A 26,350-nucleotide genomic window follows, 5' to 3' on the forward strand; every position below is an offset into this window, starting at 1 on the left:
CCCACCCCCTGACATGGGCAGGGACACCTCCCACTGGATCAGGGGCTCCAAGCCCCATCCAACCTGGCCTTGAAACCCCTCCAGGGACGGGGCAGCCACCACTGCTCGGGGCAACCTGGACCAGGATCTCAACACCCGCACAGCAAAACATTTCTCCCTAAGATCTCATCTCGATCTCCCCTCTTGCAGCTCAGAACCATTCTCTCGCATCCTCTCCCTGCCCTTCCTGATCCAGAGCCCCTCCCCAGCTCTCCTGGAGCCCCTTTCGGTACTGGAAGCTGCTCTAAGGCCTCTCCGCAGCCTTCTCTTCTCGTGCTGAACAACCCCAATTCTCAGCCCATCCCTGTACAGGTGCTCCAGCCCTCGGATCTCCGTGGCCTCCTCTGGACTCTCCAACAGCTCCACGCACTCCCTGTGCTCAGGACTCCAGAGCCGGGCTCGGGGCTGCAGGTGGGAGCGGAGCGGGCGGGCAGCAAAACCTCCCGCGGGGGCTCCTCCTCGCGAAGGGCTAAAAATGAGGGAATTAAAAAAAAGAGTTGGGACGAATCCCGGCAAAAAGTGAGCCAGGGGTGCCCGCGGATCGAACCTATGAAGCTTCCAGGAGAAAGCCGAAGATCGAAATACCGAAGTAACCGCTGGGCTATAGCCGGCCCACAACAATGCGTGGCGCCGCACAGAACTTGACTATGTGTGAGGGCGGGGCCAGAGGAACGGCGTCGGAGATACGCAAATGACGTATAATGGAACGCGCAAGTGATGGGCGGGGCGGGCGGTGGGTGTGGAAATGCAAAGAAGCCATCGAACATTCTAATAGGACGTCGCGTCATAGACGTTAATGGTGGCGTCCGCCATGCAAATGAGAAATTACGAATGTGGTGGGAGGGGCGTGGTTATGTAAATGAGAGGGGACACCACACGAACCAGAGTAGGTGTCGTGAGAGGGAGGGGCGGTGCCGCGCGGGAGACGGGGCGGGGTTATGCAAATAAAGACTAGGGAGTCTCGCGGGCGGCCCGTCCTGGGGGCGGGGCTATGCAAATGAAGTCGCGTGGCCCCGGCGCACCTCCGGCCATGGCGGCGCGGAGCGAGAGCGCGGAGCCACCCGAACCTCAGCGCCGCGAGCCGCGGCTGCGGGAAACCCCCGCCGACATCGGCCTGCCCGCCGCCGCCAACGCCATCGCGCTGCACCCCGCCCGCCCGCTGCTGGCGGCGGGAGATGTAGACGGCGACGTCTACCTGTGAGCGGGGCGGGGGGAACGGGGACGGGGGGGCTCCGGGAAGGCTGAGGGAGCTCGAGGGACCCGGGGGGCTTTGGAGCGGAGGGGTCTCGGTGGAGCCGGGGGGGGCTCGGGGAGTCGAGGATCCGAGGTCTTGGGGGGCTGCGCGGCCGTGGGGGGCTCGGGGGGACCGGGGGGTTTCTGGAGGCCGAGGGGCTCTGGGGTCTCCAGAACCGTGGGGAATCGGTGGAACCGGGGGGTCTGAGGTCCGGGGGGACTGCGGGGATGTGAGGGACTCGATGGAACCGGGACGGGTCCGGGGGGATCTGCGGAGGCTTGGGGGGCCTTGAAGGGCCGGGGATCTCGGGGGGCTCGAAGAACGGGGTGACTGTGGGAGCCACGGGTGCTCGGTTGAACCGGGAGGCCTGGGGGAGCTCGGGGAGCTCCAGAGCCTGGGGGTCTCGGTAAGATTCGGGCGACCTGGGGGCTGTGGGGGGGCTCAGGGGGCTCCGTGGGTCTGGGAGGTTTCTGGAGGCCTGGGGTGCTTGGGGCCTCCTAGGGGGGTGGGGGAACTGGGGGCATCAGGGGACTCCAAAGGGGCTGTGGGGCTCGAAGGCAGCCACGGGGGGTCCAGGGCTCGGCAGGACAGGGAGCAGCTTGTGGGACAGGTGGGGGCTCGAGGGAACGGGGGGCTCTGGGGGCAGAGGTGCTGTGGGGTGCTCTGGGTCCAGGGGTCTGCCCGTTCCCCTGCAGCACTCGCTGCTGCTCCCAGGTACTCGTACTCCTGCACCGAGGGGGAGAACCGGCAGCTCTGGTCGTCGGGACATCATCTCCGGTCCTGCCGGGATGTGGCCTTCACCCCAGATGGGCAGCGTGAGTGCGGCCATGGGGCAGCTGTGGGGCCGTGGGATAGCTGTGAGGCAGCTGTGGGGTGGCACCAGGGCTATGGGGTCACAGCTGAACTGTGGGGCAGCTGTGGGGCCGTGGGAGGGCCATGGGGCAGCTGTGAGGCCATGGGGCAGCAGCCGGACTGTGGGGTGGCAGCAAGGCCATGGGGTGGCTGTGGAACAGCTGTGGAGCTGTGGGGTGGCTGTGGGGCAGCCGTGGAGCTGTGGGTCCAGGGGGCTGACATGTCTCTGCAGGGCTTTTCACTGTGGCCAAGGACAAGGCTGTCCACGTCCTGACGGTGGAGGAGGGGCGGCTGGAAACACGCATCCCCAAGGCCCACGGGTGGGTCTGTGCTCCGCCCCCCTTTCCTGCTAGCCAGGGCCATGGAGCCTGGAGCATCATCCCCAGAGCTCTGGGCATCGCTTGCCTGCAGCGTGAGCTGTGACAGCGACGGCGTGGGGTCTCCTCAGCTCAGCCCTCAACTGCGTGCTGCCCATTGATGACCACCTCTTTGCCACTGGTGACGACAATGGGATGCTGAAGGTGTGGGATCTACGGAAGGGGGATGCCGTCCTGGAGGCTCGGCAGCAGGAAGAGTACATCAGTGCGATGGCTGTGGACGCGAACAGGAAGATCCTGCTGACCACCAGGTACTGGGAGCTCTGTGCCCACAGGGTACCTTCCCTCAGGGCTGGGGGTGTGTCCCACGCCGTGTTCCATGCTCACGTCCTGCCCTCTCCATCTCCTGCAGCGGAGATGGCACACTGGGCGTCTTCAATGTGAAGAGGCGGCGCTTTGAGCTCGTCTCAGAGCCACAGAATGGGGACCTAACCTCTGTTGCGCTGCTGAAGGTTGGTGCGGGGCCCTGGCATGGAGCAGGAATCACAGAATGTCCTGAGTTAGAAGGGATCCACGAGGACCATCAAGTCCAATTCCTGTCCCTGCACAGGACACCCCAACATTCACATCATGTGGTTGAGGACATTGGCCAAACTCTTCTGGAATATTGTCAGGCTTGATACCGTGACTGCTTCCCTGGGGAGCTGTTCCAGGGCTCCACCACCCCCTGGGGGAAGAACCTTCTTCTAATGTCGAACTAACCCTTCTCTGGCATCTTCCTGCCATTCTTCAGATCTTGTCATTGGTCACCAGAGAGAAGAGCTCAGTGTCCGCTCCCTCTCCTCTTGTGAGGGAGCTGTAACTGCCATGACGTCTCCCCTCAGCCTCGTCCAGGCTGAACAGACCAAGTGACTTCAGCTGCTCCTCACACGGCTTCTCCTCTAAACCCTTCACCAACTCCGTGCTGCCCTCTTCTGGACGCTCTCCAGGAGCTTTAGATCCTTTTTATACTGTACTGCCCCAGGTTTCTTGTTCCACTTCTTCCTAACTGTCCACCTCTGTCTCACCTAGAGGGGAAAGAAAGTGGCATGCGGCTCCAGCGAAGGCACCATCTACCTCTTCAACTGGGATGGCTTTGGGGCCGCCAGCGACCGCTTTGCACTGAGAGCCGAGTCTGTTGACTGCATGGTCCCTGTCACGGACAGCATCGTCTGTGTGGGGTCCCTGGACGGAGTCATCAGGTCAGGGGGATGGAATCATTGAATCATGGAATGGTTCGGGTTGGAGGGGACCTCAAAACCCATACAGTTCCACCCTCTGCCATGGGCAGGGACACCTCCCACTGGATCAGGGGCTCCAAGCCCCATCCAAGCTGGCCTGGAACACCTCCAGGGGTGGGGCAGCCACCACTGCTCTGGGCAACCTGGGCCAGGGCCTCCTCACCCTCACAACAAAACATTTCTCCCTAAGATCTCATCTCGATCTACCATCTTTCAGCCCAAAACTGTCCTCCTTCATCCTATCCCTGCCCTCCCTGATCCAGAGCCCCTCCCCAGCTCTCCTGGAGCCCCTTTCAGTACTGGAAGCTGCTCTAAGGTCTCCTGCAGCCTTCTACTCTCCTAGCCCATTCTCATATGGGAGATGCTCAAGCCCTTGGATCATCCTTGTGGCCTCCTCTGGACCCACCCTAACAGTTCTCTGTCCTGTTTCATGGGATTGGGTGGGATAGGGACAATGTCAGCCTTGTTGAGGACTTCAGGCTGTGGGCTCAGGGGTGGTTGGGCTGAGGGTTGGACTGGATGAGCTTAGAGGGCTTTTCCATCCTCACTGATTCCATGAGGAGCATGGGAAGGGTGGGCTGTGGTGGCTGCCCCCCCGCAGGACCCTCACGGCCTCCCATCCCCAGGGCGGTGAACGTGCTGCCCAACCGCGTGTTGGGTTGTGTGGGGCAGCACCCCGGGGAGCCGGTGGAGGGGCTGGCGCTGGCCCCATGCGGGCGGCTCCTGGCCAGCTGCGCCCACGACCAGAAGGTGAAGTTCTGGGATGTCTCGGCATTGGTGGGACTGGTGGTGGACGACTACCGCAAGAAGAAGAAGAAGGGTGGCCCACTGCGGGCGCTGAGCGGGAAGGCAGCAGGCAGCGGGCAGGACTTCTTCGCTGGGCTGCGTGATGAGGAGGAGGTGGCGGCGGGGAGTGGCGGCGATGACAGCGATGATGACAGCGATGGTGGTGGGGGCTGAGGGGTGGTGTCTTGGACATGAGAGACAGTGTTTATGGGGTGGCAGAGGCATCCGGGGCGGCCCTGGAGTTGGGGGAGGTTGGGGATGGTGTGGCTGAGGGTCTCGGGGGGTAGGGGAGAAGGGAGACCTGGTCTGGGGGGGTGTCTTTGGTGGGGAGCACTTGGCTGAGAGGGACTGGGGAGATGGAGTGGGAGAGGTGGTGAGTGAGGGTCTGGGAGGGGGGGCTCTGCAATAGGGGGTCTCTGGGGTGTCAGAAAGGGGAGGGGCACAGCTGGGGGGTCCCTGGGGGGATGTGGGGTGGGAGGTGCTGGAGGCGATACGGGGAATGGGGAGCAGCAGGGTATTGATTGGGTGAGGGGTGGGGTGACATGCGGTCCTGGCGTGCCTGGCTGAGCAAACCTCCTGGTCCCTGCGGTGCCTGCACCCTTCTCCCTGCAGACACCTCAGTTAGCCTTTGTTTAATTGATTTAGACATCTGCTCAATTAAAGATAAAACGCAGTGCCTTTCAGTTTTGAGCACCTCGTGTCAATGGTGTGGGTCACCTCAACCTGCAGGGCGCTGGGGATGTTGGTGGCCCTGGGGGCAGCACCCTGTGCCCAGGCATCCTGGCCAATGGCTGCTGTTGGGAGGGAGCTGGATTCCCCCATGGCACTGAGCAGCAGGAGGTGTCCCTGGGCTTGGCAGTGGGCGCCCACTGGTCCCTGCTGGGCAGGAACTGGGATGGGGACCACCACTACCTTCCCCTACTGTGGGGCTGCCTGTGGGCTGGGTGGCATCTGCACCAGGGCATCTGGCCCAGGGAGCCAGATGTGCCCAGCTGTGGGGCATCTCCAGGTACATGAGGCTCTGTGTGCAGCAAAGGGGTCACCACCAGCACCCAGAGGCCAGGCCCTGCCCCCTCCCCTTCCCTGGGTGCCATCAACCTTCTTGACCCACAAGGGCCCCATCCTTTGACTAGTGCTGGTGCAAGCAACTGAGAGCATTCAGGAGCTCTTCAACACCAAGTCCATCCTGCCCTGGTGCTATTAGGACGCAGGGAACCATGGGTTAGGGGTGGCAGAGGGTGGACCATATAGGTCACTATGGACCACAAGGGCATGTGCAGCTGCAGAATCCCTGGGACATCTCATGCTCCCCAGGCCCTGGCTAAAGGCATGGCCACCTCCAACCCAAAGAGCCCTGACTGTGCCCTCCTTCATGACAAGATGTCTGTGGGTCAGGTGACCGTTGAAGCCCTCAGCATCGCCTACATCACAGGGTTCCCAAAACTCAATGCATGGTCCTCGATGTTCTCCAAGCTGGCACAGGAGATGTAGTTGAGGGTCCCACACAACGCCCTTACCCAGGCTGCCATCATGTTCCTGGCTTGAAGGATCAGCAGCACCTTGAGTGAGGTGAGCGTGGAGGAAGCAGCCCATGCCATTGGCACAGGCCAGCACGGGTGGATCCTGCACCCTCTGTTCCCATTGGTGTCCCCTCTGGGGCCCCAGTGCACTCCTCAGGCTGTCCCTGGAGCTCTCTCCTGGGAAGCACGAGGAAGGTCACAGCAGCATCCAGGCTGGGACACCATGTACCATGGTAGGACCATTAGCCTGACCAGCCTTGTGGCCTTCCATCCTGGAGTGACCACATCAGTGGACAAGGAGGACCCTGGAGCACACCAAAAGGCACTTGGAGATGCTGGGGAGAAGCTGGGGACCCAGAGCTCTGCTGCTTTCAGGCAGGCTGTGGCTCCAGAGCCTGGAGGCTACAGGATGGATCAAAGTCCCATTCCATCCCTCCTCCTGCCCCTGGAGAAGCTTCCTCGTGCTGAGATGGTGCTGGACAGGCTGGGAGCGAGGATGTGGGAGCAGAAGATGAACTGACACAGCTGGTGCTTTTCAGGCTACTTTAATACCAAGAGGAGAGTGTGCAGTCAGACCTTCTGGTCCTGAGGAATCATTCATGGACAGCCGGTAACCCCACGGCTGCTTCCCCGTGGCACAAACAGCCCTGCATCCACCCCCTCGTTAAACAGCCGCTCTACCAACTCACAGGACACTCCAGGGTGGGCCCCATGTGCAGCACATCCTCACTGAGGCTGTCCCTCAGGAGCCAACATGTCAGCTGAGGCCACACCCGGTCCCCTGGTGAGGCCAGGCCAGCCCCAAGGTCCCCTCCACCTCTCCAAGCAGCTGCTCCTTCTCCCAAGACCTGCACGGGCCTCTCCACCACACCACAGCAGCGCAACACAAACCACTGGATAACAACCCAAACGGGGTATGTAACCCAACATCCCACAACAGAACTATCCCCAAACGTCGGCCAGGGAATGGGCCTGCAGCTCCATTCTCCAGCACCGGCTCTCAAACCAAACAAACTCAAAACTGGAACAGGAGTACGTCCCCATCGGGGCTCGCACGTTGCTGCCGCGGCACCAGGGCTGGCGGCTCAGGTTCAGCCTGTGGTTCGGGCAGGCGGGGGCTCAGTGCTCAGCTGGGCTCCTGTGGGGAGGAGGAAAGGATCAGGCTCTGCTGGGAGCAGCACCACAACCCCCCCTTGCCTCATATCCTCTGCTCCAACTGGGAATCCCACCCAGAGCCACCAGGCTGGAGGAGCACAAAAGTGATCCGAGGGCTGGAGCACCTCCTGTATGAGGAGAGACCAAAAGAGTGGGTTGACTCTCTCCCCATGGGGATGGGGGGCCGTGAGAGTCCTGCAGGGGCAGCCACCACTGCCCAGCCTTCCCGTGCTCCTCATGGAAACATCAAATCAGTGAAGGGGAAAAGCCCTCTAAGCTCATCCAGTCCAACCCTCAGCCCAACACCACTGTGCTACTAAACTATGGCCCGAAGTCCTCAACAAGGCTGACCTCGTCCCCATCCCACCCAATCCCATGGGATGGGACAGGGAGCTGTTGGAGTGAGTCCAGAGGCGGCCATGGACATGATCCCAGAGATGAAACACTTCCTGTAAAAGGACAGGCTGAGAGAGTTGGGGTTGTTCAACAGAAGAAGAGAAGGCTGTGGGGAGACCTTAGAGCAGCTTCCAGTACTGAAAGGGGCTCCAGGAGAGCTGGGGAGGGGCTCTGGATCAGGGAGTGCAGGGACAGGACGAAAGGGAATGGCTTTGAGCTGCAAGAGGGGAGATTGAGATGAGATCCTAGGAAGAAACATTTTGCTGTGAGGGTGAGGAGGCCCTGGCCCAGGCTGCCCAGAGCAGCAGTGGCTGCCCCATCCCTGGAGGGGTTCAAGGCCAGGTTGGATGGGGCTTGGAACAACCCGATCCAGTGGGAGGTGTCCCTGCCCATGTCAGGGGGTGGAACTGGATGGGCTTTGAGATGCCTTCCAACCCAAACCATTCCATGATTCCATGACTCTTTCAGCCCTACCTGTCAGGCTGGGTCCCCCCACGCTCCCAGGTGCCGTCCCAAGACTTTGAGAAAGGCAGGGGGTTGGCACTGATGTCGTGCAAAGACTCACCCAGCATCTGGAGAACTTGCAGCGCCACGGCTACCTTCACCTCCTCTTCCCTGCTGCCACCTGGCCCATCCTGCCGGACCCAGATGAACGCCGTGAAGGGCAGGGAACACCCCGGGATCACCACCCGGCACCAGAATCGCAGCCACCCGTTGTGGCCCACCTGGACACACTTGGTGAGGAAGAGGGGTGTCCCCAGGTACTGCCTCCGGCACAGGGTGTTCAGGCGGTCCAGCGCGGTGGGTGGTACTGGAGATGGCGGCACCACCTTGGGGATCCCCAAGCATTTGTGTCCATGTGCCCCGCCAGGCGACAGCTTCTCCTTGTTTGACTGCAGCTTGTGCTTCAGATCAGGATTCAGCCATTCCACCTTCACCCCCATCCCACTGAGCCTCGTGTTCCCTAGTAGAGACCAGATGCGGCTGGCAGGAGATGCCCACACCCCAGCCTTCCAGTATCATCCCATCCCATCTTGTCCCACTCCCAGCATCACCCCATCCCGCTCCATCCCATCCCCTAGTATCACCCACCACACCCCCAACATGTGGCACAGTGACCCCCACGGGGGGGTCTGGGACCTCCTGTACAAGGACAGGCTGAGAGAGTTGGGGTTGTTCAGTCTGGAGAGGAGAAGGCTACGGGGAGACCCCAGAGCAGCTTCTAGTGCTGAAAGGGGCTCCAGAAAAGCTGGGGAGGGGCTCTGGATCAGGATGGGCAGGGATAGGATGAGGGCAAACAGTCTTCAGCTGAAAGAGGGGAGACTGAGATGAGATCTTGGGAAGAAATTTGTTTCTGCGCGGGTGTTGAGATCCTGGTCCAGGTTGCCCCGAGCAGTGGTGGCTGCCCCGTCCCTGGAGGGGTTTCAAGGTCAGGTTGGATGGGGCTTGGAGCCCCTGATCCAGTGGGAGGTGTCCCTGCCCATAGCAGGGAGTGGGACTGGATGGGCTTTGAGGTCCCTTCCAACCCAAATCATGCTCTAATTCTACAAAAAGTCACTCTCCCACACGACAAAGTGAGGACAAGAGAATCTCAAGGCCGAGATCACCTGACAGCCATTTTTGGAGGTGGGATCAGTCCTTAGAGACACCGGGACCTCAAGCAGCCCGTCCTCCCACTCACCTTCCACCAGGGCTTTCTTGGCCGTGGCCGCAGCCTGGTGGGAGCTGTACTTGAGCACCGCGAGCTGGGCCCGTCTCTTGCAGGGGCTGGCGTGCAGGGTGACGCTGAGGATACCGTCTGTCACCCGCCGCAACATGGCCTCCAGCTCCCGCCGGCTCACCGATTCAGTCAGGCCATCCACGCTCAGCTCGCACTTCTCCGTGCTCTTGCAGACAACAATGGCACAGCCCTCCCGCACCTGGAAGTTGTTGAAGGTGGCGATGGCCTCCTTGGCGCCGCGCTGGTTGCTGTACTTAGCGTAGGCGAAGCCACGGTTGAGCCCACTGAAGGTCATCATCAGGCGGAACTCGTAGAGCTTCCCCACGCGCTGGAAGAGCGGGATTAGCACATTCTCATACACGTCCTGCGGCAGCTTCCCGATGAACACCTCCGTGCCGGACGGTGGTGGGGCGCCCACCCAGCCTGCAGGGACACAGCAACATGGAGCAGGTGGGTAACATCCCGCTGGGCACTGTCCCTGTTGTGTTCCCAGCAAGTCCCACATACCTGGAGGGGGCCCTCCATATCGCCTCTGCCCGTTGATCTGCACCAGCTCAATACCCGCCTTTTTTGCCCAGGCCATCAGGGCCATCTTGTTCGCCTGGTTGATGGAGCTGGACCACGTCTGGGGAGGGAGATGGTGTTGGTGCTTGTCTGGGCTGAGTTTCCAGCCAAAGTCTCCAGCCTCCTAACTGGGAGCATCCCAACCCCATGTAGCAACTGCAAGGGCTGGAGGAGCAAACATCAAACCCTTCTGCCCTCAACAAACCTGAGGAGCCCCTCAACACTGCACATGCCAAGGACCACCCTGCCCACCATCCAAGCCTCCTCCATATGACCAAGTCCAGCAGCGTTGGCAGAGCACAAGGACACTAATCGCTACAGCTGAGACACAGGGAGCAGCCAGATGGTGCTGCAGGAGGAGAGTGGAGCACAGAGCCAAGATAACTGCTTCCATCAGGATATCCCAGGCAGGCTAGGACCCAAAATGGAATCATAGACTCATTAAGGGTGGAAAAGACGTCATAGATCAAGTCCAACCATCAACACCACACCACTGTGTCTACTAAACCATGTCCTGAAGTGCCACCTCTACACACTTTTTGAATCCCTCCAGGGACAAAGACTCCACCACTGTCCTGGGCAGCCTCTGCCAGGGCTTCACCACCCTGTCAGTGAGAAAATTGTTCTGCTATCCAATCAAAACCTCCCCTGGCACAACTTGAGACCACTGCCTCACATGCTGTCACTTGGGAGAACACAGCCAGCTTTCTTCTACCAGCATCTCCTCAGGCTTATGAGGACATCTGCACATCTCCAGAGGGCAGTCTGGAAGCACCACCATGTGACAACATCATCAAGGTTTGGCTCATTAAGCACTGTGAAGCCTCATCAGGGCCTCTGAAAGCGTATGGAGAGTGGGATCAACCCCAGCTCAGACTAAAATGCAGGCTGGCTGCATCTCCGCCTCGTGCATCTCCAGGTGGTGGGACCTGTCCACCTCCAAGGGGTTGCATCTATTCCTGAAGACGAGAAAACAGCTTTGGATGAAGGTGGGGACCCACAGAGTGGAAATCTCTGCTCAGAGGGCGCAGGATGACCCACCACGCAGCTCACAAAGCCTCCTGCCATGGCTCTGCAGCTCCTGGTTAGTCCCAACACGGGGCACCTCCTGCCCCCGCGGGGTGAGGAGGTGCCGGGGCTCCTGGAGAGGATCAGCCGCTAACGAGGAACAAAAATCCGAGGCACCTCCAGAACCTCCACGGGCACCGGGGCCACCAGCCCAGGGTACCGGGGGAACGGGAGGGGCGGAGATGGGGACAGGACCACGCTGAGGCCACCGAGCAAAGGCTCCAGGGGCTCCCCGAGAGCCGGGAAACACCGGGATGGAACCGGGCGAGCACCAGGGATGCTCTGCCCGCTCCCCGGGAATGCTCTGCCCACCCCGCCCGGGTCTCCCCCGTTCCCACCTCCGCCTCCATCGCCGCTCCTCGCTCCCCAGAGCTCTGGAAAATTCCAGGACGCCGCTCCGCCCCGGAGGTCCCGGCAGCACCGCCCCTTCCCCTTCCCTTCCCGCTCCTCCGGGCGAGGCAGCGGGATGGGGCAGCTCCCGCTCCGGGAGCTTCGTGCTCCGCAGCGCTTGGATCCAAAGGCGAGGAGGAACCGAAGCCACATCCCCACCAACATCCCCAGTGCCAGACACCCCCAGTGACATACCCAGTGACATTCCTGCTGCCAACTTCAGTGCCGTCCTGTGCCATCCCCAGGGACATCGCCAGTGCCACCCCATGACAGCCCCACTGTCAGACAACTCTAGTGACATTCCTGCCCCCATCCCCACTGCCAGACAACCCCAGTGCCACTCCATGACATCTCCAGTACCACCGCCACTGCTATCCTGTGCCACCCCCAGCGCCTCCCTGTCCCTCCCCGGCAGGCACAGGAGTTGTGGAGCGGGACAGACAGATTTATTGTCTGGTTACATTTTCCATTGAGGTCAGCTCTGGAGCAGGGACAGGGCATAACGCTCGTTCAAAGTGACAGGAATGGGATGCTGCAGCCGAGGCCCCGGCAGCTCCATGGGGCAGCGACGGAGCCCGCGTTTGCCAGAGCCGCTTCTGAAGCGTCTTCCAGCGACAGACTTGTAAGGGCATGCAGCCTCTCTGCTCCCAACGGGAAAGGGAGGGCACAGACAATAAATACAGCTTGGAAAAGCCCCCGACCACACTGCGAGACAGCCTGGCCAAGGCAATTCCAGGAGGAAATCTGCAGGGCAGAATCCACCACAGGCGGAGAGGCGTCCAGAAGAGGTTTAAGGCTGGCTCGTTCGCATCCTGATCTCCTCCACCAGGCTCTCCCTGCGAATGTTGACCTACATGGGGAGCATAAAGTTGCTTCAATACAACAGGACATTTCATGTCCTCTGGTCCCGGCGGGATGACCCCCAAGGCATTCGTGGCCCTGTGGCTTGGGTGACCCCACCACAGTGCTGCCCCACCGGTCCCTCTACCGGGATCAAGCGGCTGCAGCACATGCAGAGCTTGACCTGCGAGGGCGAACACCTGCCTGCAGCCCTGCCCAACCACCACCAGAGCAACGCTCTTCCCAGTCTTTCCTACTGGTTCTGAAGCCAGGAACAGTGCATGGATCAACACTGGTCCCATGTGTTCCAACACAGCACCTCCAGGACCTTCAGTGATGGTCCCATGCCCTGGACAGAAGTGGCCATGCAGCTCATGGAGTTGCATCCCATGCTCCAGGCTCCTGAACTGAGGAGTTAAGAAGGCCAGGCACCAGGAGACTCTCTGGAGCTGGAGATCGCAATGCTCCACAGCTCCAGAAACTGAACAGGGCAAGGAACCAGAGCATAGGGTGCTACAGAAGTCCATGGAAAGAGCACTACTGGAAAACATCCAACAAGGAAGCCAATATATGACCCAAAAAAACCTGTTCAGGAGGGGCTGGTGGCCAACTGGCACCAGGGATGTGCTCTACAGCATTTCTGCACTAAGGGAATGTACCTCACTTGGTCTCCATGCTGCACTCACAAGGCAGCACCACCACTCCATGGCCCTCACCTCCTGTCTGCTGGCCCTGCTTGTGCCACGCTGCCCACAGAGCCTTCCCTGCGCCCTCTGTGCGAGCCACTCCATGAAGTCAGAGAGGCTTTAAACACCCAGTGGAACAACACCGCTCCTCTCATCTTGCCTTTAGGTGCTACACTCAAAACACGGGCTGGCAAAGCCACCTCGCTGTGTATGACCCCAGGGCAGCACCAGGTATGGATGGGTCTGGAGCCAAGATGAAGGGCCATGGACCTACGAGGGGCCTCACCTCCTCCCGGGTTGCCACATCCCGCAGTTTGACGACTCCGTCCTTGAGCTCCTGCTCTCCCACGATGGCGACGAGGGGGATCCCTGCGTCCTCGCAGTACTGGAGCTGGTTCAGCAGCTTGGGATTCTTCTTGTACAGCACCTCTGCCTGGAAGAGATCCAAAGCACAGCTCTGCAATCAGCACTGGGCTGTTCTCCATGCCTTGCGACAAGGCACTGTTGGATAATTCCCATCTGGCCAGCATGGGTCTGTGCAGAGAAGACTAATGGAGAAAGCCGGCTATTAAAGCTAACGAGGAACACAGCACAGCTCAGAGGTGCTCAGCAGGCACTGCCCATCACAGGAAAACACCAGCTCATGAGCTCAGGTCCATGCCAGACCGTATGGTGTCCCTGCAGGGTCAGAACCCAGCAACCAGACCTTCTCAGAGAATCATGGAATGGTTTGGGGCTGAAGGGACCTCAAAGCCCATCGAGGGACATCTCCCACTGGATCAGGGGGCTCCAAGACCCATCCAACCTTGCCTTGAACACCTCCAGGGATGGGGCAGCCACCACTGCTCTGGGCAACTTGGGCCAGGGCCTCCCCACCCTCACAGCAAAACATTTCTTCCTAAGATCTCATCTCAATCTCCCTTCTTGCAGATCAAAGCCATTCCCCCTCACCCTTTCCCTGCCCTCCCTGATCAAGAGCCCCCTCCCCAGCTTCCCTGGAGCCCTTTTCAGTACTGGAAGCTGCTCTAAGGTCTCCCCACAGCCTTCTCTTCTCCTGCTGAACAACCCCAACTCTCTCAGCCTGTCCTTGTACAGGAGGTGCTCCAGCCCTTGGATCATCTCTGTGGCCTCCTCTGGACCCATTCCAACAGCTCCATGTCCTTCCTGTGCTCAGGACTTCAGAACTGGACACAGGGCTCCAGGTGGGGTCTCACCAGAGCGGAGCAGAGGGGCAGAATCTCCTCCCTCCCTGCTGGTCCCACCACTTTGGATGCAGCCCAGGACACAGTTGGTTTCTGGGCTTTGAGCGCACGTTGCTGGTTCACATTGAGCTTCTCCTTGCCTAGCACCCCAAGCCCTTCTCAGGGCTGCTCCAAATCTATTCTCTGCCCAACCTCTCCTCTGTGCAGACATCCTGGGAGCAGGGCCAGGCTACACAGCGTGCCTTCTGCTGGTGTACACTAGCCCAGGCTCCTCCCTGGCCCCACTGTCTCCTCCTGGCAAGGCTCTACAGCTCTTCTCGTTTTTATTGGAAGCGGCATCCTAGCTGCCATGCAGCAGGGCCTGGAGCATTGTTCCCTGCTTTGAGAGTCTGTCTTGAGTTACAGGTGCAGCCAGAGCAGCCCCTGCAGCGTGACAGGGCTGATCAAGCCATGCTCAGCCCTTCCTGGAGAACATCTGATTCAGGACACCGAGGAGAGGCAGGCTCCACTCAGGAGGGCAGTCTGCTGCCCACCTTCTCCCAGAGATCCTTCCTCCCAAAGCAAAGCCAGATTCGGTCCAGAGAGCGGACCAGGCAACTCTTGGCCTGGCCATCATCTGGTCATACCTTGATTCCAGCATCCCACAGCTCAGAGACGAGTTTCAGACGCTCCTCAAGAAGCTTCTTTTGGGCAGAGGCCACCAGCACCTGTGTCTCTGTTGTCCTGATCTTTTCCTGAGAGGCCTAGAGGGAGAGAATACAAGACTCAGAAGATGCCATGGACATACAGAGATATCTGAGAGGCTACGAGCACAATGAGTTCCCAGCCCAGGCCCATCAATTTAATGGTAAAGAGGATCAGGCTCCACGGGATGAAGAGCACACACTCAAGAAGCCTGACAGACCCCGTTGCGGAGCAGGACCTCATCTTCTGCAATTGTTTGATGATGGGGGGGCTAACACAGCCATCCTCCTGTCCCAGTTGTGCATGGCTGCCAAGCAACAACTCCCCACAACCAGCTTCTGTGGGAAAAAAACATAGGGCAGCATTTGGGGAGCCTACAAAGACCTATTGAGCACCTGCTGCTCGGGACAGAGGACAACGCACCAGTACAGCAGCTCTGAGGATGGCAGAATAGGAAAAAGGTATCTGGGAAATCCCCAGAGGCACCATGCTCCCTGCCCTCAGACATTCCATCCCTGCCTGGTCCCTTGGGCAGGACTGGAAGAGGTCTGCCATCTCTGTGCCAGCCTCCCAGAGCAGTGCCAGCTGGCCAAGGAGGATGTGGGGCCACATGGACACCGAGGGGAACATTAGAGCATCTGGTGCTGCTGAGGATTACAGTTCCCTCTCCTGAACAAGCCACATCTGAGGGCTGCTGGAAGAGGGGCCTTGTCTCCAGCAGGAGCCCCAGGCATCATTTCCCAAGCTAGAAAAAAATGGAAATATTTTGGTTCATGAGTCCTGCTGCAGAGCAGAGTGGAGGCCAAGTTCCTCCAAGGAAGACTCGCTTTCAGCATCTGCTGGACTGGGGGTACGTCAGAAAATTGTCAGTCCTTGCTCTTTCTCCATGCTTAGTTGAGCACAAAAAGCACCTACCTCAACTCTCTGCTCCAGGATGGAGAAGATCCGCTCAATGCCAATGCTGACCCCCACGCAAGGCACCTTCCGGCCCTTGGGATCAAACATTCCCACCAGCCCATCATAGCGGCCACCTCCAGCCACGCTCCCAACGCCCACGGGCTCCTCCATGTGGTCGTTCTCCGGCTGCAGCAGCACAGCCTCAAAGATCACCCCCGTGTAATAGTCCAGACCCCGCGCCAGGCTCAGGTCGAAGGAGATCTGTGGGATGCAGGGAAAGCTGCTCATGAGGCGCTCAGGGCCCAGCCAGGAGGGCAGCACCTCCCGACTCCACCTCTCCTCACCTTCTCTGCGATGCCAAACAGTGCCAAGTACTCAAACAGCAGCTTTAGGTCCCCCAGCCCCTCCTTGGCCAGCTTGTTCTGGGACAGCTTGGGGTCTTGGAGAAGCCGCTCAGCCAGGTCCAGCCCACCTGCGGGAACGAGACAGGCCTCCAGTCTGCCAGGCTGCAGCCCCCGCAGCCACGGGCCCATCCAGACACGGATCTGCCCTGCACCATTCCAGCTCTGACCCTGCCTGGAAGATCAAGGCCGAGGGCTCCACCCCACTGTGCTCACCGTGAAGCTGGACATATTCCCCAATGTGATCCGCAGCCTCAGGAGAGAGCGCCTTCTCCCCTACCATCTCACTACGCACTTCTTCCCATGGCATCTGTGAGGGGAGAGAACAACATCAGCCGCTGCTCCAGGGACACAGAAGAGCTCGCTGGAGGAAGGTCTCCAGTGGTTCTGCCCATACAGACAAACAGATCTTCACACGGCAAAGCCCCTCCAGTGCCAGTGTGGTTCAGAAGTGCCTGAGAGAAGCAGCAGCACAGGTGCTCCCAGAACATCGTCATATAGTCACAGCTCCATTCCTGGTGCCTCTGCCCAGCCTGTGTATCCCAACCCTACCAGCAGGAAAGCCACCAGAAACATGAAGCCTCAGGACAAACACTTTGGCTTTGATTTCTAGCCAGACTTCGAGGACAGTGCTGTAAAAGCATCATGTTTGAGAGACATCCTGCTGCTGTGGTTTTCTTGGTTAGGGACTCAGCCATGAACATCAGTCCAGGAAGTGCTGCTGGTAATGCCCACCATCTAGAAAGGTGTGAGGAGATGGCTAGGTGATGAAAAACCCAACATAAGCAGCGTGAGCTGCAGTTTTCCCAATGCCCAAAGGCTCAGAGAAAACGTGAGCCTTGATCACATCCAGCTGCGCTGAGATAAATTGCAGCAGCTCGGTACAAACCCAAGGAAATTATCCTGCTCTAAAAAAGCCCAATCCTGGATGGGCCACTCTGGGGTCAGATTTCATGATCCCAGTTCATAAGCAGCAGTGCCTTAAGGCAGCTGAGGTTTGGGATGCTGAACCTCCCAGGTGGAGCACCTTCCCCTTCCTCCTTTCCAGTTGTCAGGACCTCGTGGGATACTGGAGAAGAAAGCACAGGATCCAGTTTTCTTATGTGACTGCTGTGCCCTGCACGCCTCCCCTCCAGAGAAACAGGGGAATAAGAACATCTCAGTGTTTACTGGCATTTTCCAGCCAGAGCTCATGGACCATGGTGAGCACAGCCCAGAGGGGCAGGGACTCCCAGGAAGGTGACAGTGGCATCACAGGGCTCCAGTCCGTACCTTATCCAGTTTGTCAACGCTGGAGCAGATTGTTCGGAACTTGCTGTCTGGGACTCCGCAAACCGCAAACATCCCATCGAGGATGCGCCGGTCATTGACCTGGGGAGAGGGAGAAAGGCACTCACTTTCAACTCCAACAGATGCTTCAGCTAAGCGTGGTTTCTCTCCTCTGTAGTTCCAAGCATGGAAGAGAAAACAGCAGGTGGCTGCCAAGGGTTTTTCTGTTTGCACGGTTTCCATCTCTCCCTGGTTTCCAGAGGTGCCTCTCTAGCACAGCAGGGCACCTGGTTAGGCAGATGCTGGATGTTTCGCAGGGACTGTGGTTAACACTACACAGAACTCTAACTGCAGCCTCAGGAAACCTCTCTGCACTCCCAGCTAAAGGCAAGTGAGCTGAGTTCCAGCCTCCCGGCACATACAGCATAGGCAGGATGAACTGGTGGGCGTTGAGAGAGGGAACAGGCACTGATGTGTGAAACCACAGGAACAATGCCCACTGCTTCCCACCGTGGCACAGAGCAATCCACCCAGTCTCACCTTAATGAGAAAGTCCCCAAGTTGCAGGTTGCTCAGGATCTCGTGCACTATCTTCAGGCACTCAGCGTCGGGAATCATTGGGTCGAACTGCCCCGCGATGTCAAAATCCTGGAGCACAGGAAAAGGCAGTGAGCAACTCAGCATGGCTGCAGCAAAGCTTCAACTTCGCTGTTAAAAGTGGTGGGTTAACAAAAAGCAACAGGAATGGGATGCATGGAAGCACTATTCCCTCCCCAATGAGATCCAGGGGGATGGGATGTGGGCTATGATGCTCCTTCATGGAAGGCAGCGGTGCTCTCAAGTCCGCAGCGCAAACAGTTTGAGAGAAGCTGCTTGCTTCTCCCTGCTCTCTGCTCCCAGAGGAGCATGCCCTGCTCCTGCCTGGCACAGAGCTCACTGTGCCAGACATTTTGCAATGGAGATCTTTGGGAAGCAACAGAAAAGGGACAACAGAGCAACCAGCAGATGTAAAGAAAAAAAGGAACCAGGAAAGTGATACCGAAAATGGCAGCAAGACTCAGGCCTGGGCAACGTGAGGGAGCGATGTCCATCGATGGTGTGCAATGAGACAAACGCTGTTAGAGGATGTATTTCCCACTTGCATGCATATGGATAAATTTTCCCAGAAATCTTATGCATACTCTATTACTTTCCAAGGTCTAACTTTAACCTTATGAAACTTCGCAACAGTAAAAACTCTTGCTAATTCAGCACTGGCTCCAGTTCTGCTTGACCTTGCCTTTGAGATAAGATGAAAACTCCAAACAGAGGTGATTACAGAAAAAAAGAGACACCTGTTCAGCACAGATCATACTTCACATTATCTTCAAAGAATGAAGAGTGTCTGGGGAAAAAACTGACTAACAGAAAACATGCTCTCAGAGGGACATTCTGTCTAGCTTTCAAAAAATATAACTGCTTAGATGAAACTTAACTGTACTTTAGCTTAAATCAAAATATTCCACTTTTTGTAGTAGTAACAACTTCTTGTATGAAAGGGGAGGAGAAAACTTATGATTTGGGATGACCTAAATGCCTGGATTCTTAGGATGCTCTTTTTTTAATCCCCATGGCAGTCAAGTTAACGATTAGGGAAGAAGATGAGAAGCGATCACAACTGAGGCAAAACCAAAGCTCCAACTGCCAGGACAGAAAAAGGAGTTGGAAAGCCTGAGCAGTCTCCATCAGAGGAACAAGCACATAAAACTGATGCCCAACAGCAACATGTTTCACTGGTGTGGTACCCCAAAACTAGAAAACAGCAAAGACTACATCAATGTTCAGGGAGGAACAGAATAGAGAACAACAGAAGACCCCTTGTTCAACTCCCATCTATGAATCCCCAAATGCAAAGCCTTCAAATGAGGTTTTGATAAAGACTAATTTTAATTAAATGGGTAAATTTCAACCTGGCTTCAACCAGCCTCTAAAATAAACCAGAGCAATGGAGGAAGGAATGGATGAGATTACACCCGTTAATCCCTGATCAGCTGAGGGCAAGAAAGGCTGATGCAATCCCTGTGGAAGTTGGGCGAGGTCTGGCACAGTCAGGGTAAGTGCTGCTACCACTGAGGCCTCACCGAGAAACCCAACCAAGGGCTGGTGAATAGTTATTCAAGATGAGATGCAGCTGAAAGTATCAGGCTGAGCAAAGCATCTCCAAGGAGAGAAGGTATTAGGGCTTGATTTACGTGGCCTAAGGACAGAAAGGCTTCTCTAAATGTTTCCCAAATGCTCATCTGAGAAAGGGAAGAATCCCTATCAAGGGATGCAGCTACTATTTAAAAAGCTTCACTGGCACTGGGAAAAGCAAGTGATCAGATACAAGGAAGTTCAGCCTGGATATGGAAGGACAATTTCCAGCTGCCCTTGGAGTGAGATCTTGGAAGCATCTTTCAGCAGGCAAAGAGCACAGCTTGTCTGGAAATGGGAATTCACCAAGCTGGAGCTGGAAGATGTCCATGGGGGTTGTGTGATGGAACAGGAACGTTCTCCAGCAGGAATTTACAATGTGAGACCCTGGGGAGCGTGTAAAGCGAAGCAAAGCTGTTCCTCGTGGCTACCACACTCGGCTCAGAAAGCCACAAACGGAATTGCCTTCCTACCTGTCCTGTAATTTGGCCTCTGGCGGTATTTTTTCTTCCTTTAAAACAAAGATGGACTAGCAGGGGAATAAGGAGCACACACTATGCTGAGCCACTGCTCACCTCGTTCGTGCGTCCTCCTAACATCCCCGGAGTTTCCTTATTGCCAGATTTGGGATCAGAACACATTTCTTCCCCTCCACCATCCACTGTAGGACGGAGCAAGGAGCCGCCCTCCTCCACAGAGCGAAGCATGGAGATACCTGGGGGCTGCATTACAAAGCCCCCCAGATGCACCAGCTGTGCCACAGCCACTGCCTGCCTTCTCTGTCTCTTGAGCTGTTCTTTACACCCTCAGGAGCATCCTAAGAAGGTCAGTGCATGTTCCTGAGCTCCCCACAGCGACATGGAAGGGGTAACACAGCCTTTAGTTCTGCATTGTCATGGTACTGCATCCCCCCTACTCGTGCCCTAGATGGACTCACACACTGGTAGAACTCTCGGTAGCGGCCCCTGGTCATGGCCGGGTTGTCCCGCCTGTAGACCTTGGCAATGTGGTAGCGCTTGATGTTGGTAATCTTATTCATTGCCAGATAGCGAGCGAAGGGCACCTGAGCGGGTGGATTTAAGGATGGGAACAGGGAGTGATCACCCCACCCAGTTATCAGGCAGTGCCAGGTCCTCTCTATCTCCCCAACACCCAGCATGGTACGGTGCATACCCGGGGCAAATAAATAGCTCAGAGATGCTGGGCTTGCCACTGCTCCCCAAGGTCTCCCCTGCCACCCTAGACATAGCCCATTTGCAGCCATGAATAGTCCCTACAGGCACCTTCCAGCACCACATGAGAATGGAACTGGGTCTTGCACGGGCTGTGCCACAGCAGCCCAGTCCAGGTTCCCTGCTGCAGAAACCCCATTCACAAACCTTCCTCCCCGCCATGCACAAGGGGGCTGCACCAAATAGAATCACAGAACCATTAAGGTTGGAAAGGAGCTCTCAGCTCATCCAGTCCAACCACAAGCCCAACCCCACTGTGCCAACTAAACCATGTCCTCAAGTGCCATGGCCACATGGTCTGAACTCCTCCAGGGATGGGGACTCCCCCATTGCCCTTGGCAGCCTCTGCCAGGGCTTCACCACTCTTTCAGTAAAGAAATTTTCCCTAATATCCAATCTAAACCTCCCCTGGCACAACTTGAGGCCATCTCCTCTTGTCCTATCACTTGTTACCTAGAAGCCACCCACCTCACCACAACCTCCTTTCCAGGAGCTGCAGAGAGCAATGATGTCTCTCCTCAACCTCCTCTTCTCCAGGCTAAACAACCCCAGGTCCCTCAGATGCTTCCAAAAGCCCTGGGCTCCCGACCCTTCCTCAGCTCTGTTCCCTATTCCAGACATGCTCCAGCCTCTCAATGTCTGTCTTGGAGTGAAGAGCCCAAACTGAACCCAGGATTTGAGGTGTGGCCTCACCAGCACCAAGTGCAGGGGGACAATCCCTTTCCTAATCCTGCTGACCACACCATGGCTGATCCAAGCCAGGATCCTGCTGGCTTTCTTGGCCACATGGGCCACTGCTGCCTCATATTCAGCTGCTGTTGACCAGCACCCTCAGCTCCTTTTCCGCCAGGCAGTTTTCTCACTGCTCTTCCCCAAGCCTGGAGCGCTGCAAGGGGTTGTTGTGACCAAAAGACAAGACCCGACTCCGAGCCTGGTTGAATCTCATACAGTTTGGCCTCAGCCCACGGATTCACACTTCCCGGATCCCTCTACAAAGCCTTCCTGCCACCAGCAGATCAAAACTCCCACCCAACTTGGTGTCATCTGCAAACTGACCGAGGGAGCACTCGATCCCCTCATCCAGAAGCAACAACCCCCAAACAATCAAGCAGGGGCTCTGTTCCCACTGCCTGCTCCCGCTGACCCTATTGGTGCGGAGTCGGGGTCAAAAGCCCGCCCTCTCTTCTCCTCCTCCCTTGCCCTCTGGACAGCACGGCCCCAGCAGAAGTGACCGGACCACTTGGCTGTGCAGGATACTGTCAGGTCGTAGCGCAGCGACAGCAGCTCTCCCCCTTGGTCTTTCAGATCATAGATGAGCTTTGAGTCTTCACCATATTTCCCTGTCAGCGTCTCCTACAACAGAAGGACACACAGACAAACAGCACTGTCAGTGACAGGGGATCAGCCCTGAAGCACACAAAACATGGAAAGAAAGGAAAGACATCAAGGAGATGTGTTCAGTTGGCGGTTGTGGCTGTGGTGAGGTGGGTGGCACTTTTTGCAAGTAAAAAGCGATACAACAAGAGGAGATGGCCTCAAGTTGTGCAAGGGAAGATTTAGACTGGAAACTAGGAAATAGTAATTCACAGAAAGAGTGGTGAAGCCCTGGCAGAGGCCGCCCAGGGCAGTGGTGGAGTCTCCATCCCTGGAGTGGTTCAAAACACATGCAGATGTGGTACTTGGGGACATGGTTTAGCAGGCACAGTGGGATTGGGCTGATGGTTGGACTGGAAGAGCTTAGAGAGCTTTTCCAACTTCAATGATTCCATGATTCTATGAGATGGAAGAGGAAAACTCAGCCCTCAGGACACCACAGATTTTCAACTGCAGGATCGTCATCGGCTCAGCCAACTTGCTGTGTCCCACTCACCTTTAGCTCAAACACCGGTGTATCGATGACTTCTGCTCCGTGGCGCTTGAAGCAGGTGATGATGGTGTCAAAGACTCTCTCGCGAATGGCCATCTGCTTGGGGCTGTAGTCCCGCGTGCCCTATGGAGAAACAGGAAACAAAGAACACGTTGGGATAGAGGCAAACCCACAGAGATAAGGTTCAGGCAGCAGATATCAGGAGAAGGGGTAAAAATCAGCACCAAAATCCACTGGAAAACATCAGGACACATCTCAGACACCATGTGCAGATCTACACCCAAGTCAGGGGTTTCACAGTGCAGGAAACAAACGAGCTAATGCAGATCCAAGCATCGGGGAATTCAGTGCTTCTGAGCATGACAGCGCAGCCAGGATCTGTCTGCAGCTCAGATTCTAGCGTATGAGCCAGAGCCCTGCACCATGAGCCACTCTGAGAGGGGGAATCAGGAACAGGCACACGTTGAAGCTGTGGAACAACCAGCAGCTCTGCAGTTTCCAAACACCCACAGAGAGGAATCACTGTTTCAAAGAGCAGCATCTGTCAAGTGCCCACCTACTGTTCACTGGGACATGCTCTGTCTTAATTTCCTTGCTGTCAAGAATCATGGAATCATCTCAAAGACCTCCTTTAGGCCCTCAGCAACACGTAAATCCCTGCTAATTATCCAGGCCTCCCACTTCCCCTTCTAGGGGCTGTCAGTGCGGCAGGAGGAAGTGGATAGAGCAGGTACGGGGCAACAGGTTGCACAGTGGAGAGCAGATCTCAGCTCACACCTCTCAGCTGGGAGGGGCTGGACAGCCACACTGTGCTTCCCTGGCACTTGAAGCACTGCAAAATCCTCTCTCCACATCTTAAAACAAGAAACATCCTTCCGCTTTCCAGGGTTCATGCCACAATTATATTTACCAAAATACAGAATAAAGGAAATCATAGAACCATAGAATCCCTTGCTTGGAAAAGACCCTTGAGATCATGAAGCCCAACTGTATCTGTCTATTAACTAAATCATACCTCTAAGCACTTCATCTGCCTGTCTTTTAAACCCCTCCAGGGACGGGGACTCCAACACCTCTCTGGGCAGCCTCTGACAGAGCTTGAAAACCCTTTCAGTGAAGAATTTTTTCCTAGTGTCCAATCTGAACCTGCCCTGGCGCACCTTGAGGCCATTCCCTCTTGTCCTATCACCTACTGCTTGGGTGAAGAGACACACATCCAAATGGACAGGGAGATGATTTTGAGACATTTTCCAAGTCCGTGCAGGTTTATGGTTGGACTCTGTGATCTCAAAGGTCTTTTCCGACCAAAATGATTCTGTAAAATATTCTGTTTCCATTCATGAGCAACATTCTTAACTGTCTCCACACACCAGTTGATCTTTGCCAGCTGCTAGAGATGAAATGCTCTGGTTACAAAACATTTCAGCCTAAATCACACTACGGGACTGCAACGTTACACCAAGCCGATACGAGAGCTCCTACACTGGGCAGCTACAATAAAGCTTGGCCGAAGGGGAATTTAATTGCCTGAATGCAGCAGCCAGTGGGTGCCTTGTCAGAGGCACCAGAAAACCTCTGAGTTAACAGAGTGGCTGGGTTGGTGCTTCCAGGGATGTTTTCACTCCTAATAATGAAATGAAAAGGAGAACAAAGCTGCGCCGGGCTGTGCTGAGCCTGCTCACGGGTGCGGGGTGCGTGCGGGGGAAGATTGTGGGTAAGGAGAGGTGTGCAAGCGCAAGCTACCTTTGGGGTCTTGAGCACAAACTTGTGTTTGTTCTCATCTCCTCCCAGCTGTGCCTTCATCTCCAGCAGCTTCGCCACCTCCTTTGTGATCTGGGAAGTGAACAAGGATGGAGCTAGGGATAAGGCCACCCACCAGCCCACAGGCCTGCCCGACATCTTCTGCCTCAGCATTCCCAGTACACCCAGCCTCAGTACATCTGCTATTCCCAGCCTGCCACAGCAGCCGGGAGGGCACTCCCCACTCCCACTACCAACACCTCCTCCATTCTCTGACTTCCAAGACCTCCGTTACCCCCAGTGTCTGCCTCCCCCATCTCCACGCCTTCCATCCCACCACCTGTCTCCACCCCACCCCATGTACCTCCCCCATCCTACCTCACCAGTATCACCTGTCTCCATCATCCTCCTCCCAGTCCAACACTCCCAAGTACCCACCTAACACCACTACCCACTCCCCACCTCCCCTGCATTTCAGCCCTTCAGCTGAGATCATGATTTCCATCCTCACCAGCACTCCCCTTCCCAGTGCCACCACTCCTACACCAATGCTCTCAGTTCCTTCCAGTTCCCCCAACACCTCCCAGTTACCCCTACATCCCCGATCTCCAGCACCTCCCAGTTCCTCCAGCCCCACCAGTTTCCCCAGCACCTTCCAGCACCCCCAGTTCCCCAACACCCCTCGGTTCCCTCTGCGGCCCCAGTTCTGCCAGTTACCCAGAACTTCCCAGTTCCCCCAGCTTCGCCAGCCCCACCAGTTCCCCAACACTTCCCAGTTCCCTCTGCACCCCGAGTCCCACCGGTTACTCAGCACTTCTCAGAACCCCCAGCACCTCCCAGTTTCCCCCAGCACCCTCAGTTCCCCAACACTCCCGTTTCCTCTGCAGCCCCAGTCCCGCTAGTTACCCCAGCACTTCCCAGTTCTCCCAGCACCTCCCAGTTTCCCCCAGTCACCCTCAGCCTCCCCAGCTCCCCCCCAATTCTCCCAGCACCTCCCAGTTCCCCCAGCACTTTCCAGTTTCCCCCCAATTCTCACAGCATCACACGCCCCCAGCTCCCATAGAACCTCCCAGTTCCCCCGCTTCCCCAGTCCCCCGTTCCCGCACCAGCTCGGGGTCGGCCTTCTCCTGCTTGGCCCTCCGCACCGCCTCCGCCTGCGCCCGCACGGCCGCCTCCGCCGCCATAGCCGGGCCCCGCGCTCTGCCGGCCTGCGCATGCGCGGCCCCACCCACCGCCCCTCAGCAACACCCTGTCGGCCCCGCCCCTCAGTAGCGCTCCATTGACACCGCCTCCCGCTCCTTGGCCCCGCCCCTCAGCACTAACCCCGCCCTTCATTATCCTTAGCCCCGCCCCTCAGAGCCATACCTGCTTTGACCCCTCAGCACTGGACTCGCTTCTTGGCCCCCCACCGCGACCCGTTCCTCGGCCCTGCCATTCAGCCCAAGCCCCACTGCTTAGCCCCGCCCCTATGCCGGAGCCCCGCCCATCGGCTCCTGGGCCGCAAGCCCCGCCCCCCAGCCCCAACCACGGCTCCGGGCAGTTTTTCGTTCCGTTCGGGTTTACACAGCACAGCGTCCTCCCCCGCCCGCAGCAGCCCCGCTGCCGCCCTCCTGGGGGAGGCTCCGCGCTCTCACAGCCCTGAGCCCACCCCATCCATCCCCCTCAGCTCCCGCAGCTCTCAGGTTTGCCCCACACACCCCAGTCCTCGACACTGGGAGCTCAGCTTGAGCTGCACCGTGTCCTGTGCAGCTGATGCCAGCACCGGGGCTGCCTGGTGCCGCGATACAGGCTGCATGGCAGCGATGTGAGTGTTCCCTGTCCTTCAGGGCAGCTCGCAGGACTGACCGAGTGACTGCATTGTCTATCATCCTTCGGAGCAGCTTGTAGGGCTGACTGGGTGACAGCATCATCCTTCAGAGCAGCTCACAGGGATGACCAGGTGACAGCACCACCCATCATCCTTCGGAGCAGCTCAACACAAAGTTTGCCTGGTGACTGCAATGTCCACGATTTTACACTCTGTTTGCTCCTTTCCAAGC

General features: G+C 57.4%; 3 protein-coding genes across 10 annotated transcripts; 1 reads left to right on the forward strand and 2 right to left on the reverse strand.

Annotated features, from left to right (window-relative positions):
• The first annotated feature begins 1,021 nt into the window (after positions 1 to 1,021).
• WDR55 (WD repeat domain 55) lies at positions 1,022 to 4,732 on the forward strand. Its single transcript, XM_054079595.1, has 7 exons — positions 1,022 to 1,236; positions 1,988 to 2,088; positions 2,358 to 2,445; positions 2,574 to 2,753; positions 2,855 to 2,954; positions 3,514 to 3,683; positions 4,349 to 4,732. Exons 1-7 carry the CDS (start codon positions 1,031 to 1,033, stop codon positions 4,680 to 4,682), a joined length of 1,179 nt encoding a protein of 392 aa, XP_053935570.1. The 5' UTR covers positions 1,022 to 1,030; the 3' UTR covers positions 4,683 to 4,732.
• A 1,826-nt stretch (positions 4,733 to 6,558) lies between these two features.
• Positions 6,559 to 11,953, reverse strand: DND1 (DND microRNA-mediated repression inhibitor 1). Of its 7 annotated transcripts, none has more exons than XM_054079313.1 (6): positions 11,783 to 11,953; positions 9,807 to 9,924; positions 9,261 to 9,722; positions 8,305 to 8,543; positions 8,145 to 8,214; positions 6,560 to 7,632 (listed from the first exon to the last, which is right to left on the reverse strand). In XM_054079313.1, exons 1-6 carry the CDS (start codon positions 11,951 to 11,953, stop codon positions 7,505 to 7,507), a joined length of 1,188 nt encoding a protein of 395 aa, XP_053935288.1. In that variant the 3' UTR covers positions 6,560 to 7,504. The 7 variants fall into 7 exon arrangements, with proteins under 7 accessions (XP_053935285.1, XP_053935288.1, XP_053935289.1 ...); XM_054079309.1 differs by having other exon boundaries at positions 6,561 to 7,166; positions 7,535 to 7,632; positions 8,145 to 8,543; XM_054079315.1 differs by having other exon boundaries at positions 6,563 to 7,166.
• HARS1 (histidyl-tRNA synthetase 1) lies at positions 11,783 to 26,295 on the reverse strand. Of its 2 annotated transcripts, none has more exons than XM_009555886.2 (13): positions 25,418 to 25,534; positions 24,315 to 24,404; positions 22,575 to 22,694; positions 21,962 to 22,057; positions 20,410 to 20,535; positions 17,841 to 17,948; positions 17,304 to 17,402; positions 16,248 to 16,341; positions 15,975 to 16,102; positions 15,649 to 15,891; positions 14,676 to 14,792; positions 13,134 to 13,280; positions 11,783 to 12,171 (listed from the first exon to the last, which is right to left on the reverse strand). In XM_009555886.2, exons 1-13 carry the CDS (start codon positions 25,493 to 25,495, stop codon positions 12,112 to 12,114), a joined length of 1,506 nt encoding a protein of 501 aa, XP_009554181.2. In that variant the 5' UTR covers positions 25,496 to 25,534; the 3' UTR covers positions 11,783 to 12,111. The 2 variants fall into 2 exon arrangements, with proteins under 2 accessions (XP_009554181.2, XP_053935282.1); XM_054079307.1 differs by lacking the exon at positions 25,418 to 25,534 and adding an exon at positions 26,157 to 26,295 and having other exon boundaries at positions 11,787 to 12,171.
• Between the last annotated feature and the right edge of the window lie 55 nt (positions 26,296 to 26,350).

Source organism: Cuculus canorus, chromosome 14 (genome assembly GCF_017976375.1).
Source record: "Cuculus canorus isolate bCucCan1 chromosome 14, bCucCan1.pri, whole genome shotgun sequence".
In the NCBI taxonomy this organism is placed as follows: Eukaryota; Metazoa; Chordata; class Aves; order Cuculiformes; family Cuculidae; genus Cuculus; species Cuculus canorus.

Excerpts from the sequence above, each read along its gene's own strand:
- WDR55 (XM_054079595.1), top strand. The coding sequence starts at position 1,031 with ATGCAAATGAAGTCGCGTGGCCCCGGCGCACCTCCGGCCATGGCGGCG. Across the intron at positions 2,446-2,573 it reads CGCATCCCCAAGGCCCACGG|CTCAGCCCTCAACTGCGTGC; the intron begins GTGGGTCTGTGC and ends GGGTCTCCTCAG. Across the intron at positions 2,754-2,854 it reads AAGATCCTGCTGACCACCAG|CGGAGATGGCACACTGGGCG; the intron begins GTACTGGGAGCT and ends CATCTCCTGCAG.
- DND1 (XM_009555897.2), bottom strand. The coding sequence starts at position 11,953 with ATGCCCTTACAAGTCTGTCGCTGGAAGACGCTTCAGAAGCGGCTCTGG. Across the intron at positions 9,723-9,806 it reads ATATGGAGGGCCCCCTCCAG|GCTGGGTGGGCGCCCCACCA; the intron begins GTATGTGGGACT and ends GTGTCCCTGCAG. Across the intron at positions 8,544-9,260 it reads CAAGAAAGCCCTGGTGGAAG|GGAACACGAGGCTCAGTGGG; the intron begins GTGAGTGGGAGG and ends GGTCTCTACTAG.
- HARS1 (XM_009555886.2), bottom strand. The coding sequence starts at position 25,495 with ATGGCGGCGGAGGCGGCCGTGCGGGCGCAGGCGGAGGCGGTGCGGAGG. Across the intron at positions 20,536-21,961 it reads CGCTGCGCTACGACCTGACA|GTGCCCTTCGCTCGCTATCT; the intron begins GTATCCTGCACA and ends CCACCCGCTCAG. Across the intron at positions 14,793-15,648 it reads TCCTGGAGCAGAGAGTTGAG|GCCTCTCAGGAAAAGATCAG; the intron begins GTAGGTGCTTTT and ends CTCTCCCTCTAG.